Here is a 16,287-nt window from a genome sequence, read left to right as displayed (position 1 = left end):
CCCTATGGTATTCGTTCAGTTTGTTTTTAATATTTAGAATCTCAAGAGTATAGGAACCAGCTGAGATATCAGTGTCTTAAGAGTTCAATATACCGGTTTTATCTCTTAACCATCCATTTAAAATAAATAAACACAAACGAAGATATCACTTAACTAACAATTGCTTAAATTCATGATGATTAGTATCATGACATTTTAAAATAATCTGTAGCTTATTGTTTAATTCGGAAAACTTGTTAAAACATTCGGTCTGAGGGTAAAATCTCAGTTTGCCCTTTTTGTTCTAAGCAGCCTGATGGTGTCACTAACCATTATATCAGACCTATCAGTTTTCTTAAAACTATATGATTATCATAATTGTTATTGTTATTATATATTTTTAATCTAGGGCTCCATTAAACAATATGGCGTGGGAACGTTGGAATGATGTGAACGATCAAATGCGTGCATTAATGGCACCGTTAGCATGTAGTGCAGCATGGGCTCTGAATTCATGGGATCGTGTCGAACGCTATACTGAAGCTTTATCAGCTGATAACAGTTTTGATGGTGCATTCTATAGAGCTGTTTTAAATATACATTCTGAACAATATGCTAAAGCTTGTGATTTCATAATGAAAGCACGTGATGTCCTAGATTCTAACTTAACAGCTATGGCTGAAGAAAGTTACAATCGTGCATACGCTGTAAGAAATACCGTATATGTATATATTTGTAATTATTCACTGTTGTCATAAGTATATACTGTTATATGTAAATTCTTGGTTTGTAAAATGATAAGTAACATTTAACTTAAGGTTCCGTCATCGATAAAATCGCAATATCTACATTTTGAAGCTAAAAATATTCATTTATTCACTTATTTCAAAATCATTCTTTATTTAAAATACTCAGGATTTAGTGGGCACTCAACTGTTATCTGAAGCTGAAGAAGTCATACAATATAAACTTATGCCGGAAAGGCGTCCAATTCTTCGTGAAGCATGGCAATCTCGGTTACTTGGCTGCAATTCTGTAGTCGAAGATTGGAGTCAAATAATCCAACTACGTAGTTTAGTCTTGGAACCATATGAAGATCGTAAATCTTGGTTACGTTTTGCTGGACTGTGTCGTAGAAGTGGTCGTTTTGTAAGTTGATTACAGTAAATTACGTCTGATGTTCACGATAGTTATTTATCACAATTGATGTGAATTTAATGTTGTTTATTTGTTTTGTTTACATCGTTGATGTAGATTCTATCACGTCAAGTATTAGAAAATCTGTTGGGTTTAGATCCAGCTGGTATTCCACCGTGTGATCCTATTCCAAGTTCTGATCCAGCAATTGTATTCGCATATACTAAACTATTATGGGCAGTTGGAGCACATGAAGAAGCGGTTAGTCGTTTATGTGTTTTAAAAACACATGTGTTAGAACCATTACTTCGAGCTGAAACAGGGATAAACAGTGCTCAGCAATCTTCATCAGTTTTTCAACTTTTATCTCCGAATGTATTGAATACCAATGAGACATTAGATAGTTTAGATTCAAGACAACTAGAAATTCGAATAGTTAATGAACGGAAGGAATTAAGAAGACTGTTAGCGAAGTACGCTTTATTTTTTCTTTGTATAATTCTTGCAACTTTTTATAGGCTTCGCTTTTTTTCACTGATTACAATTTAATTGAAATTCTTTTAAAAGTGGTTATGCCACGGGTTAGGCTAGAAAACCGCTAAAAAGCAGGAGATCTTGATAGTTGTTTCTTCATAATACGTAAATTTTCAAAACTTAAAATCTGCTGTCTAGCTAGGGATCGGACCCTACAACCATCAAGCCCCTCTGCCAGCGTGTCAGCTCTAGACAAATGAATCTAAGCCCTATTATCTACGTTTCAAGCTTCCACCTTTTCATGATACATTGCAACAACATTTTACCCACGTATGCTATTGGTGAATCTTGGACCAGAATCTTGCATAAATATCCAAAACATTTCATCAAATGTGTTTACGTATAATTGTCAAAAATCGTTAAAAACGATTCATGCATTGATACTACTTTCCGTTAAATTATAAGTAACTAATCGAACATTCGTATTCATGTAGTTATTAACAGTTATAATTTGATTGAGTAATAAGCAGTCAACTTCAAACGTTCTGTTATAACTGTACATTTTGATTAATCCCACAACTTATTCAAGCCATTCTCGTAACTGAGATTCTTCAGTTCAAAGGTTAGTCAACAAATGCTTCTAAGCTATTCTGGCCCCAACTGTCATCCTGTAGATCTGAGTTAATATCTTTACTTATTGGTCATTGTTGAAACGAATATCACATCATTCTAATCTTCATTACTAATCAAATTCTACCAATCATGTTACTACTTATGGGTATTAACTAACATGAAACTAGTAGTTAGAGCTTCTCGTATTTTGCTTGCAACCATCTAGCATCAAAGTATAGTGAACTGGAGTGTCAAGTCATTTAGAATAGTGACCATGTTGCAGCGTTTTCTATTGACCCCTATCTAGTAATCAGTCACGGAGATCGATCTAGCATTTTTCGTTTATTTACATTTAATTATTTTCAAACTTTCATTTATTGCTAGATGTTGTTTGAAATTGGGATCATGGTGTTCAGAATTGTATACACGTTCACCACCTGGTAGTCACCAAACAGACAATCATTCATTAGCTTATACACCTTATTCCGTCTTTACAGCTGCCAGTGGAAATGGACTACAGTTTTCCGTAGCTGCTGCAGCGCGCACTTTATCAAAAGTGAATTCTAATAATGATGTGATAGAAAATATACATCCATCTCAAATGTCACGTGTAGCTGTAATGCGTTTATCAAATAATTATAGCGGGATAGTAGGTGGTGGACGTGAATCAAGTAATCGTAATGGTTCGCGGATTCGTCGAGCTGCTTCTGCTGCTGGAGCGACATCAATAGTAAATGAAAATCTGGCCACATCCAATATAACTCAGACATGGGAAGAAAGTCAAGCGTTTGTTATTCAGTGTTATCAAACTGCAACATTACACGCACCAGATTGTCGTAATACATGGCAGTCATGGGCTATGGCTAATTATGCTGTATTCAACCATTTGGATACATTGAAAGCTTGTTTAGAAAGAGCGGAGTTAGAATTAAATAAAGCAAGTATTAATTTTGGTTGCATATTTTCCATTTTAACAGATTTGTGTACTACTTTTGGGGTTAGATATTGTTTTGTATATAGAGTAACTCTTCGATTGCCTAAAGCTAGATATAATAGAATCCGAACCTGTTGTCCAGTAGATCAAAGCTAGGTGCACCAACTCTGTCGAAAGCACATTAATCAATAATTATTTTTGTTCGATTTGGGTAATTTAAAACTTCATTAATTCTTGAAGTTATTAGCTGCTCGTCCGAGCGTTGTAGGTGTTGTGAACTACTGACGTGTAGAATTCCTCATGGTCCAGATTTGAAGTGTGTCAACGTAGATCGATGGCAATTTATCCTAGCCACAATTTTACTAGTTTTAGACATGATGCTAACTATTTTACGCTTCGAATAGATGTTGGTAATTTTTTTATCATTCCTCTATTTTAGGTTGGCGGTATTGATAACCATATTTTATGGACGTCCCGGCGTAATTTCTCGTCTTCCGCTGGAATTCATGGATCTGGAGTTAATCAAATGCAGTCTTCAAATTTACCTGTTGGTAATATCTCAGCTAATTTTTCTCCATTACCACCACCTATAGCAGAACTTGTCCGTGCGAAAACCGATCTACAGAGATGTATGGAATTACATGCTGCTCCATCTGTTAAAGGTTTCGTCAATTCAATAAGTTTGTCACCAACTGCTAACTTACAGGCAAGTTAAATTCATTTTCCTCGTTTGCGAAATCAAAGTTGTTATTAATGTCCATTTATTTAGATTCTTTTTCACCAAAACAAATACACAGATGGTAACTTGGAGTTTTAGCTTCATTGAAACATAAGGTATTGATGCGTGTATGATAGAAATAGGAGACTGTACTTCAGATAACATGAGCTACCTTATTAGTTAATATTATGTATAGTTTTATTGGTAAATTTACCCCAAGAACATTCTTTCAGTATTTCAATAAACAACTGATTAAGGTAAATTTTTAATTGGTTATCTTCACTGATACTTTCATGAACTAAGGTCCTATAGTCAGTAATAATAAATCAATTTATTTCGTGATTCCCGTTAATTTACTTTTTCTTAGTCTGTACTAAATTTATTATTATCATCTTATTAATATTATTCATTCGCACAATTGTCACTAATTGATCATCTCTAAGTTTTAGTACTTATTATTCATTGACAAGCACTATAAAGCCTGAAACCAGTGTACATTAACCCTATTCGACATACAACATTAGCGCAACGAGATGAAATCATCAAGATAATGGGGTAAGGGGTCGGAACACTGTATTAACATTTATAAGAAATAATTAAACATTGAGAATATAGTTCGAGATGAAATAATAAGAGGGTCATTGAAGAAATAGTGGGACTCAAGCTTTAGATTGAGATTAAAAAAGAATACATCCGCCTTACTTTCGATCCTTCCCTCAGTTCAAATTATGACTGAAAAGGCTAGTCGGTTATTATGTCTTTTATACATAAATACGATATCATTCTATGTGCTATTGAGTTGATCTAAGCAAAGAAAGAGAATTCACGAAATAAAAATATGCCATGATCTTTATTCTTGTTTCACTCACCTAAAGATACTTTTGTTACGTATTTTTTTAGTTTTTCTCTGTATACTTACTTACTCCTGTTACCCCTCATTGAGAGCATAGGCCACCCACGAGCATTCTTCATCCAACTCTGTCCTGGGCAATCCTTTCCAGTTCTTTTGATCCTTTTCATGTCTGCTTCCGATTCCCGACACAGTGTATTCTCCAACCTTCCTCTTTTCCGTTTCCCTTCAGGATCCCAGGTAAGCGCTTGCTTCGTGATGCAGTTTGGTGATTTCCTCAATATATGTCCTAGCCACTCCCAACGTCTTTTCCTTATTTCCTCCTCAGCTGGAACCTGGTTTGTTCTCTTCCACAGTAGGTTGTTGCTGATGGTATCCGGCCAACGGACATTGGGTATCTTTCATAGACAACAGTTTATAAATACTAGTACATTTTTGATGATGATTGTGGTAACTCTCTACATTTCAGCTCCGTACAGTAAGGCTGTCTTGAAGTTCGTATTGAAGATTGTGATTTTGATATTGGTTGACAGACAGTTGTTTTGAGTTCCATATGTTTTTCAATTGGTGGAGTGCTGTCCTTGTTTTGCCAATCCTTGCCTATATATATATATATATATATATATATATATATATATATATATATATATATATATATATATATATATATATATATATCACAGAATGATTAGTTTGCTATATTTCTTAGTTTTACTAAGTTTGTTGTTTTTCGCCGCAGTTTAAATGATCGTTTCATTATTTTATTTACTTTATTTAGGATAGTTTACGTTTAATCAATTTATTATTTAAATTTGGTCATTTAACTGAAATTCGTGAAGTGATACGTGAAGGTTTGACTAAAATACGTTTGGATAATTGGTTACTTGTTATACAACAATTATTAGCTCGTATTGATACACCTAGAGAATATGTTGCTACTATTATAATTGATTTGTTAATATCTGTTGGACAACGTTATCCACAATCTATGGTTTATCCATTAGTATTAGCATTTAAATCTGGTGGCTCTGATCGTCGCCGTTATAACGCTAATCGTATTCTGTACAGTATGGAAGAACAAAATTCACGTTTAATATCAGAAGCATTTTTAGTAAGTGTTCATCACTAAACTTTCTTCAGTGAACAATAAGTTTATTGGTCTATGTATGATATTATAAATAACATTTTTAAAAGATGTAGTTCAACTGACTGTGGTTGAGTGATTCAACAATCCTATTTTCTACTGATTATTCGTACAGTATTGTTGAAAGGCTATTATGCATGAAGTTTGACTTAAAACCAAGTACATAAGTTAATCACAAACCTTAATGTAGTTACATTAACTGTTAAGTAAAAAAAGAAGGTAAATTAAACTCCACTTAACCAAAATCTTTTAATGTTGATTCAATGCATTCACATTATTTCACTTTCTAATTATTTTGATTTTATCATTATAATTCTATGGAAAAAATGTATACGATTTAGTATGTAGTGATGTGAACTTAATTCTGTTAATTAAATTTCAAACTTCCTGAGAAAACTTGATCACCTATTGAGAGGTATATGATATTTACCACTTACTGTTCAATAACCAGATAATTGTTTTAAAATGTTAGGAATGATTTTTTTCTCATTAATTCATGCCGTAACTATTCATCGTGTAATAATAGTCCAGATTTCAAGTGTTAGAACATACTCTTTATGATGCACTCCTTTTCATATAATTTTCTACAGTGAGCACTTTATTTGATGTTTTTTCAACTAATTTATATAATATATAACTACAAATCTTATCAAAATACCTTCAAAAAAACTTATTTTTCAATAGACCTGCGTTTATTGATTCTTTCTACTTACCATCATGTAACATTCAAGCTCGATTGAAATGGTATTATACACACTTCACTGTTGTCGTAGCTAAGTTACTTAGTATAAGATTGTTTAAACCTCAGCATCATTTCAAATTTAAATATTAACTGTTAGTTATGTTTCACACTGCTTTGCACTTCACGTGAACTAGATTCTATTGAATTTTCATGAAGGTATCAGTATCTAGTTGTTTTTTTTAATATTTTGCGATTTGGTAGTCAATATTTTCACATCTTCAGATGTATGGTCATAAATCTATTTTTGTCCAGATAACATTGTTTGAATCTAAATTTTTTAATGCGAGGTATTCTGAAGTAATCATTAGAAAATCTATTTATGTTACTTCATGTACTTCGATTGGTCAGTTCTACATATGAACTGTTTAGTGCATTTCTAATCAGTCAAATTGTTTTTCGTAATCTTGGTAGGATTTTATGTATATTTAGTGTTTGGTGGTTCGTGTTAGTCAACAAGGTTTGAACCTCACAAAGATCACCAGTTGTTTCAAAATTGAAGGTAACAGAATTCACTGTTAACTATCTTTAATAGCCTGAAATCTCATTATAGTATACATGATATTAAGTCTCCTAGATTAATGACCATACTGCAACTGAGTTAACAGAATCCGATTAGCACCAGAGGACTGGACAAGCATCATGATATTAGCCAGTCACTACTACTCACTGACCAATCGATTGTGTATACGATAAGCGTTTCACTCAAATTAATTGTGTGTATATTAAGATTAATATTAGTGAATAATATCATTTCGTTTTTTTTTTCTTTATCCTAGCTAAATGAAGAATTAATTCGTCTATCGATAACATGGGTTGAAATGTGGTCAGAAGCATTGGAAGATGCAAGTCGTGTTTATTTCGGTGAAAAAGATATTGCGAAAATGTTTCGATTATTACATCCATTACATCAAATGATGGATCGTGGTCATGAAACAATTCATGAAGCAACATTTTTACAAGAGAATGGTAATGATCTTGCTGAATCTCGATTATGCTGTGAAAGGTATGAGTTAACTCAAGTTAGAATTGACTTACAGAAAGCATGGGAAGGTTATTATACTTTGTATAGACGTGTAAGTCTTATTTGAAAATTCTTGTCATCATAATTAGTTATTAACATATGTCTGTCATATTTTATAACATCTTTAGCTTAGGTTTATAAAACGAATAATCTTAACGATATTTATTCAAAGTTAATGTTATAGTTGACCATTTTACTGCATTTGTTGGTTAATCAATGGTGTTACATTTTGTATCCTAGAAAATTCTATGACCTGCAAAAGAAGATTTAAATAGAAACCAGATTTCACATACATATCTTGTATAAATGTACATCGTAGAATTTAAAGAACATATATTTATGTATAAGTAATGATCATCAAACCTATTTTTTAAACTTATCTCAGAATTGAAAACTTGTTTTCAGTTTTATCATACTTTTTTTCCTTTTCGTTCATCATGGGGTTCAACTTTTTTTTTATCGTTTTCAACAGTTTGCCAAGCAAGTAAACAACATGACAACTTTAGAGCTTACAGTGTCCTCACCTCGTTTACATGAATATGGACAAGATTGGCAGCTAGCGGTACCTGGAAGTTACGAGCCTCACCGACCACTTGTAAGAATAGCATCTATTAAGAACTGTTTAAATTTTATCACCTCAAAACAACGTCCACGCAAATTAACTATCACAGGTATGTTGTTGATTCATATATTTGATCATTTGTAGGCCTATAATCTATTCAAGTGTCCTCATATGATTAAGTGGTGTTGGCAATATAGAGATACTTATGGTCTAAAAATACTTTAATTTATCTAGCATTTTGTTCATGGATGTTGTTTCTTTCCTGCAAGGATAACCACGATAATGTTTTACCAAGTCATATTTCTTCACTGGTCTGTGCTGTTATTTGATTGGTTGTTCTCACTTTTAGTTTATTAACCTTATTACGTCTCAAAAACATGCTTGTAGCTATATTTACAGAATTGTTCTACTTCAAATTCGCTTACTTTAATACCAAGCTTTTCTTAACGTTTTGGCTTCTCTTTGTGTTCTGTCGTGTTTGAGTTTGTTATCGAAGTGTTGTGTATCGGTGGCTCAGTTTGTTGAGATCACATTAGATTCTGTTCGTGTTAAACGAATCCCAATTTTATTAATTAGAAATCAACGTGATCATCAATAGAAAACTTTACGATACATAATAATATCCTTAGATAATCTCTTATGCTCTCTTTAATCTATATTTCCTGTATTTACCATTCCATTACACCAGACAATTTTCTTCTCCATTCTGTTTCTCATCATGTTAATTTCCTCCTCTGTGCTCTGAAGTATGATAATTTCAAACGATACACATCCTGCGTCACATAGAACTGTCTAAATGTATTATTTGTACACCATCCTTGTGTTGTGTTTTTCTCATACTGAATATTTTCTGCTATTCACACGTTTAATCTAAGTTGTATATGTCTTTTAAAAAAGACTGCATTTTGTAAAATTTAATAACATGCTACTAGTTAATTTCTTATAATTGTCAAAATTGGATTCCCACTTTTGATGTCTTCTGATGTTCCAGTGGATGAAACCATCATTCAATCATTGATTGCATAGATCACGAATTCTCATTAAAACTACGGAATTCATGATCGATCTAATGTTGATTTCTCCAGCTATTTTATAGTTTTACATTTTTTGATAAACCTTAAACATAAATTACTCTTGAACTAAAGGGTACACGTGAGTCTATCTAGTAATCAACATTATAATCAGATGTGTTATTTACAATATGTTTGGATCGCCGCTAGTTCTCTACGAATTAAGTGTGTTAAATATTTTGGTATAAATATTATACTGGTTTGTAGGTTAATCTCTAATTTGATAAAATGAATTCTATCAACGTGTGTATCCAAAGTATAACTTTAAATAGTTCGATAATTAAAACGACCTCTGATATATTTGAGATCAATTATTTTCTAGTTTTCTCATAAAAGAGAACCTACAACTTTTTAAAGTTATTGACAAACGGGCTAAAGTATAGCTTACTAAAGTTGCTTTATGAATATTTCTTTACTAACTTTCAAGTTTCATCAGTTTAGTGACACATTTTTTGTTGTATGGTGTCTTATTTACTCTAGGTAACATTAACCACATACCATGTTGTATATCTGTAATATGTTTTTACATAGGTTTCATGTGCAATTTATCGTTTAACTGAAAACTTATTTTCATCTGATTGTTTATATATATATATATATATATATATATATATATATATATATATATATATATATATATATATACTCATAGGAAGCGTAGTCACACCATAATATTTGACAAGGATAGAACATGTGTTAAAATGACCTTAGTGTCAGCATCACAAGACTTGTCTAAAATGTTTACACACTAAGTTGCTGATTTCTAACGAGACTACTTCCTATCCTCTTCTGCTTCGCTCACAAACTAGAGACAATTCAAGATCTATTTCACCAGTGAGTAATAAGTTTACCTACCCTACAGTTCTTACGATAAATGTATTTACAGTGTATTTGAGAACAGAATAACCAAATATCGTACTAATGCATCTTTTCATTATATGGACTTTATGAGGTGGACCATAATTTTTACTTAAAAAAACATCCTTTTAAATAAACAGTATTATAGGATTCTCGGATTGATCATTAGGCCTTTTCTCTCTACCACTGAACTTTGATAATCTTGTTAAATATATTATAATTAGGTGATAAACAGGAGTAACTTGAATGTTTTTTTTCAAAATGTTACAACTTGTGGCTTTTGTTCCCTGTTAATGTATAACGTAACGATACCGCCAATTAGAGGGCAGTGAAATATCGACCGGACCAATCACGCGTAAAACCCGTATGAGCAGTCTAGGGTACTTATCTGTCCTGCTTCCTGCCTAGCCCACCCAGTTAAGTCTAGAACACAAACCACAGCCTCTGCGATATGAATCATTTATTTCAAGCATACTGGGTTTATATACCAGACAGACAGACCGCATCGTACCATAAATAGGAAACAAGATTTGGCCAAATGTGGCTGTGAATGTGTGAGGTAGTATTAACAGACAGGGCACAATTCAAGAATGATAAATCGTAAAATAATAGTTTATAGGTCAAAATAAAGCTCATAATAAGAGGGATATGAATATGTATAGTTTAATTATTTAACAATTATACAATAAAAATATACACATAGTATTGGTCCATAAATGGATCCTAAAAGTTACCATTCATTATGCTTATCGGGACATAACACAAAACTAATGGAATGAAATTTTTCGATTATGATGGGTTTCTTTCCTATGTGAATTTGTGTTTCTTGGTCTTTAATTCAGCTTGCTAATTATGCAAAAATATTATGTGACACGACAATATTTTTGCTTAAAATATCTTAGAATTACGATAGAGACTGTTTCCCGTTAATAAAGCTGTCATAAATGTATTGAGTAATTTTAACTCGAAGATTTTATTTTGATGTTTTCTCTATTTATGAGTATTTTACATCAAAATTCCATTTTCTGTTATTCAGGTTCAAATGGTCACCAATATGTGTTTTTGTTAAAAGGACATGAAGATACTCGTCAAGATGAACGTATTATGCAATTTTTTGGACTTGTAAACACATTGTTGATTAATAATCCGGAAACGTTACGTCGTAATTTAACGTAAGATGAATACTCACTCTTTAATTACATACTTATATATTTTCGTTTTCAGTTTCAATATGTTATGAATCATTTTAATTTCTTAGTAGACTCATTAGAATTACTAGAATGAATTAAACGGCTTGACTGACACTTTACTCGTCACGACATTGACTATCAAACTTAAATCGAAATGATTTAAACGACAAAACTATGTATACAAATATCCACTAGGGAATTTAGAATAGATAGCCGTAACAAATTTATTTCACGATTAAGAAACTCTTGAACGTACTCATAGTAGCAACTAATTCATCAGCACATGAAGACTGGGAAAGATCATAAACACACTTGAATTTGTCAGATTATTAATAAAGTGCATAATTATGGACGAAGGAACTATGGTTCCGAATAAAAATTACAGAACTTTTTTAAAGCAGATTGGTCAATCAACTTATTATAAGTTACTTGTCAATTCACAAATGAAAATGATCAAGGACAAAAAAAATAGAATAATACAAAATGACTAGTGATTATTCACTTCTGTCTATCGAAACGAAGAGAAAACAACTTTCTTTGTGGTTGGATAACGAGTAAGCAGTGTAGCTTTAGATGTGAAAGTTGGTAACAGTCAGTAGTCTCCAAGTATTAATTCGAACGCAAATGAAGTAATACATGAACTATTAGAATCTGCGAAGGCCGGTTTACATGAAACCTGGCTTCGTGATTAGCGAACGTTATACTGAGGTTGACATTAGTATAATGATACCTTATGTAAATCATCGATGAGTGTATCATAAAAAGTCTTTAAACTAGCTTGAACTCAAAGAATGGACAATCACTAAACCTACATGTTTATTTTGTGAACAATATTTTACTGACTTTTTCGAATTCTTTTCTTTTTTTATCACAAAGGATACAACGGATGTCTGTTATTCCATTATCTACATACACTGGATTAATTGGTTGGGTTCCAAACAGTGACACATTCCATAATTTAATACGTGATTATCGGGAGAAAGCTGATGTTGTGCTAAATAAAGAGAATCGTGAAATGCTTCGTTTGGCACCAGATTTCGATCGTCTAAATGTTATACAAAAAACTGAAATATTTGAAGCTGGGTTAAGAGAGTCATCTGGGAGAGATCTAGCTAACATATTATGGTTAAAAAGTCATAGTTCTGAAGTGAGTAGACTTCGGCGTTGGTGCATTCTTTCGATTGTCTCATATTTTACTCGCGTTATTTTACGCTTTTAATTTGGTTTTTGGTAATAATCTTGAACATTGCCAATGTTTTCTTCCATAAACTAATAATTCTGCTTAAAATGGTTTTGTTATAGCTTTTTAAATCCCATTGTAGTGAACGAGAACACAAGTGGGGACAATCGAATGAAGTTTGTGCTGATGATTTCGTTCAGAAGAACGATGAAGGCTCCACGACCAAACCATCCAGCCCAGACAACAAAACTCCACCAAAATCATCCACCTGAGCTACAAATCTCCACAAAATTACAGAACATCATAGTAAAATCTCAGAACCATATAGTAAATACTTCATTTGCAAAATGTCAGTCAATCATTTCAGTCTGCACTATTCCTTCATTTCCACAGCAATCACTCACTGTTCTCGTTCTCTTTTCTTCGATCTTCTTAACCTTCTGCTGCTAGGTATTTCACTTTCGATTAATGATACCTACTACTTATATCTGTCGACATCAGTAGCACACACCACTTAACAACAGTACATATTCATGTGCATGATAAAATTGATAATATGTTAAACAGTGTTGTTCAAAGCATCCAGCAAGCTCATTGAAGATTTTCCATTGACATTTTTTTAATGGTGATGTGTGGTATTGAAAGTAAATGTTATTGGCCACTGAGCACGGACAAATAGGGACTCAACTTACTATTAAATATGTGGTTTCCTTTCCGTTTATTGATTTCTCTGTAATCACTGCGAATGACTGCTTTTAAGTGTGTGAAATAGGGTTTTGTTAAGTATTTACTCTGGTTCTCTTCTTGGTCATGAATCTGATATATTTGATATAAAATTATCTAGTCTGTGTTTACCCTATCAATCGAGTATCCACTCTAGCGGTAGTATAATGGTGATATCTCATGCAGACATAAAAATGTTTTAATTCATTTGTTATATTACGTATATAATCTGAATTTTTAACGTTTTGTAATTTTTTCAAGAGATGATATTTTTCGTGTTTTAGGCATGGTTTGAGCGTAGAACCAATTTTACACGATCTATGGCTACCATGTCTATGGTTGGTTATATTTTGGGGTTAGGAGATAGGTAGGTTACTTTATTTAATCACCCAACTACACTGATTTGTATTTTTTTAATAATAATGATTGTGAAAATAACAATACTCACCCTAATCAAGACCGTATGATTCAATGCAAATAAATAAATATCAGCATAAAATATTCAGTAATCTTTTTTAACTTGTACTACACCTTTTGCATTCTGATCTACAAATTAGGAGTAGAGATATTTTTCTTAATTGCCTCAACACTCGTTACTGAGTTTTGTAATAAACTAGATATAAATTTAGACTCATTCATTGAAAGTATTCTGTAGCTACCTTAAGTTTCCTACAACTACAAAATTGAATAATTTCAAAATGTTACATTTTTATTTATTTATTTAATTATATAAATATTAGTACAAGGAGGCACTAAATACCTATGGGTCACACAAATCATTTGATTTTTCTAAGGGCTCGGGTACTGCCCGGGCGCCCAAACTGAAGCAAGTGATTTTCTTAGAGGTTTACTCCTCGAGCGTTTGACCTAAAGGTGTAATCCACAATGCAGCGGAGCAACGTGAGGGGATGCACGTCATGGTAATCAGTGGCCAACAATTGGTTCATATTCCACTTGTCCTCTCAGGATCCTGGAGCTCTACTACTAGTTCGGAATCACGATTTTCCAACTCTCCCAAATCGATCCACCAACTCAGTCTAAGTGCCAGACATTTTGAGAAAGAGAGCTGACTCTCCCTACTCTCGGCTGTTCCAGGACATTTTAAATAAGCATCGCATAAATCAAACATAATTTCAGTTGTAATAATATTTTGCACCATCAAATTGTAATGAATAAAATTCAGGTGAAGACCAATTTGTTGTTTAATGCAAAATTACGGAGTGCTTTCGTAAAATATGAATACATCAGTTGTCGTTTACGTGCTTCCAGATTCTTTAAATCATATGGTTATGAAATTTATTTCCTATTTCCCTTTCTGTTCTCGTCAATTGAATCTTCTCAATCTTCTGCTGGTTTACATTCCATTCCCAATTAGTGTTACATAATAATTATATCTGTCAACATTAGTAGCATACACCACAATATCTATTACATTGGTGGTGGTAAACAGTGCATTGCATTCGGAAAAGATTCAATATAAAAAGTTTGTAAATTTTTTATTTTTGGACTTATCGTAATATCTTTATGTAAACAATGTTGCCATGTACATTTTTGCAGGCACATAGATCTCCGATTTGTATCTAGTCTGTCTTCAATCCCGATTCTATCTGGTTATCTGTACCTCATTATATGTTTTCAAATGCCTGATGCATTGTTTGAAAATCAACTTTGCTATGTATGAATATGTATGTCACTTTACATTTTCAACATAATTCATCAATAGTATCTGTCCTTTTAATTACATGTCTCACTTCATTTTGTTGTGATTTGTAGGCATCCATCAAACATAATGTTATCGCGAGTGACAGGAAAAGTGGTTCATATTGACTTTGGCGATTGCTTCGAAGTAGCTACAATGAGAGAAAAATTCCCGGAGAAGGTACCATTTCGGTTAACACGAATGATTATTTCTGCTATGGAGGTAATTTTAATTATTATATTTTAATATAAACTATTTTCTTTTATTAGCCAATAGTAATTTTTAAGGTTTATTTAACCGATTTCCAAGTTGGATTATCTTGTTGTCTATCCTTTGATTTTATGATAAGTCTTGCGAATTGAACGCTATATTCGTCTCCCAAACTATTCTGCAACCCCCAGACTAGAACTATACAGCTACCTGAACACAAGAGAGAAGACGCAAAGTATGCGAGAAAATACTTTACTCCAAGGTTCTTTATTGTACAGAAAATACGGGTATTTATAGATGTTAACATTTGTTAAATCAACATCATATTTTAGCCAATCCGCTAAAACACATTACGCTACTGACCAATAGTAGCACGCCACGTTGACATGCTAGAAGGCTCCATCATGCTCTGATTGGCTATGACTCTTCGGCTCCTCTAGGGCCTCTGGAGGCCCGTTACAGTCCTCGGAAAACCGAATCAACATTTTAGTAACAGTGTTAGTATCCAAATTTTTGAAATGGGACCTGTTTCTATATTTAATACGTATAGGTTCGATTAACGAAGATTCTACAATTCTGGTCTGACACTTTTACATGGTGATCTTTAAAATCTACTTTTCGTTGATCGTACTGCTTATTAGTCGAGATGTTCTATGGTTTACATGTTTCCAATAAAGCCTGTCACTCAATATTTAGCTAAATATTCCGAGTAATTCCTATTGACTATTTTAACCTATATACTTGACCCCACAACCATAACAAAGTGAATTCGATTGTTTCCCTCATTTGTATCGATCAATTCTCAATAGTCCATATATTTTATCTTTAAATGCACAATCCACCTTCATGTAACAAAACTGCATAGTATTTTAATACCTTTATTTTGTGACAAACATTGTTTATACTACGAGCCAAGTATAGGAAATTTATTTGGTGCAAAGCACTTATCAAGTAGTGATTTGTGTAATCAGCTCTGAACTACATTTTATGTGTGCAAGCTAGCAATACTACACGACTGTATAAAGCAAAGTAGATGGTATAGGGCTCCAACCTACTCCTTAGTGACTGGAAGTCGAACTAGTAAAGTAACAAATAAGATTATCCAACAAGTTTGCTTAACAACTTCAATAACTTAACTACCAAACCCAGGAGCATATTATTTCTCTATATTTCATATTATTATT

At 32.7% G+C, this 16,287-nt stretch overlaps 1 protein-coding gene across 1 annotated transcript in view; it reads left to right on the top strand.

The window, feature by feature from the left end:
• Positions 1 to 16,287, top strand: part of MS3_00010782 (uncharacterized protein) — a gene marked incomplete at both ends in the record, with an annotated part of 69,499 nt that overhangs the window by 45,214 nt on the left and 7,998 nt on the right. Inside the window, 12 exons of the mRNA XM_051219182.1 lie at positions 389 to 686; positions 895 to 1,128; positions 1,234 to 1,589; positions 2,587 to 3,139; positions 3,576 to 3,842; positions 5,483 to 5,815; positions 7,367 to 7,663; positions 8,084 to 8,282; positions 11,138 to 11,273; positions 12,168 to 12,438; positions 13,479 to 13,561; positions 14,968 to 15,115. Coding sequence (XP_051067816.1) covers positions 389 to 686; positions 895 to 1,128; positions 1,234 to 1,589; positions 2,587 to 3,139; positions 3,576 to 3,842; positions 5,483 to 5,815; positions 7,367 to 7,663; positions 8,084 to 8,282; positions 11,138 to 11,273; positions 12,168 to 12,438; positions 13,479 to 13,561; positions 14,968 to 15,115 — 3,175 coding nt within the window. The remainder of the gene's footprint in view (positions 1 to 388; positions 687 to 894; positions 1,129 to 1,233; positions 1,590 to 2,586; positions 3,140 to 3,575; positions 3,843 to 5,482; positions 5,816 to 7,366; positions 7,664 to 8,083; positions 8,283 to 11,137; positions 11,274 to 12,167; positions 12,439 to 13,478; positions 13,562 to 14,967; positions 15,116 to 16,287) is intronic.

This window comes from Schistosoma haematobium, chromosome 2 (genome assembly GCF_000699445.3).
Source record: "Schistosoma haematobium chromosome 2, whole genome shotgun sequence".
In the NCBI taxonomy this organism is placed as follows: Eukaryota; Metazoa; Platyhelminthes; class Trematoda; order Strigeidida; family Schistosomatidae; genus Schistosoma; species Schistosoma haematobium.
The sequence above is the reverse complement of the archived record's forward strand: the minus strand, read 5'-3'. Positions and strand labels throughout refer to the sequence as shown.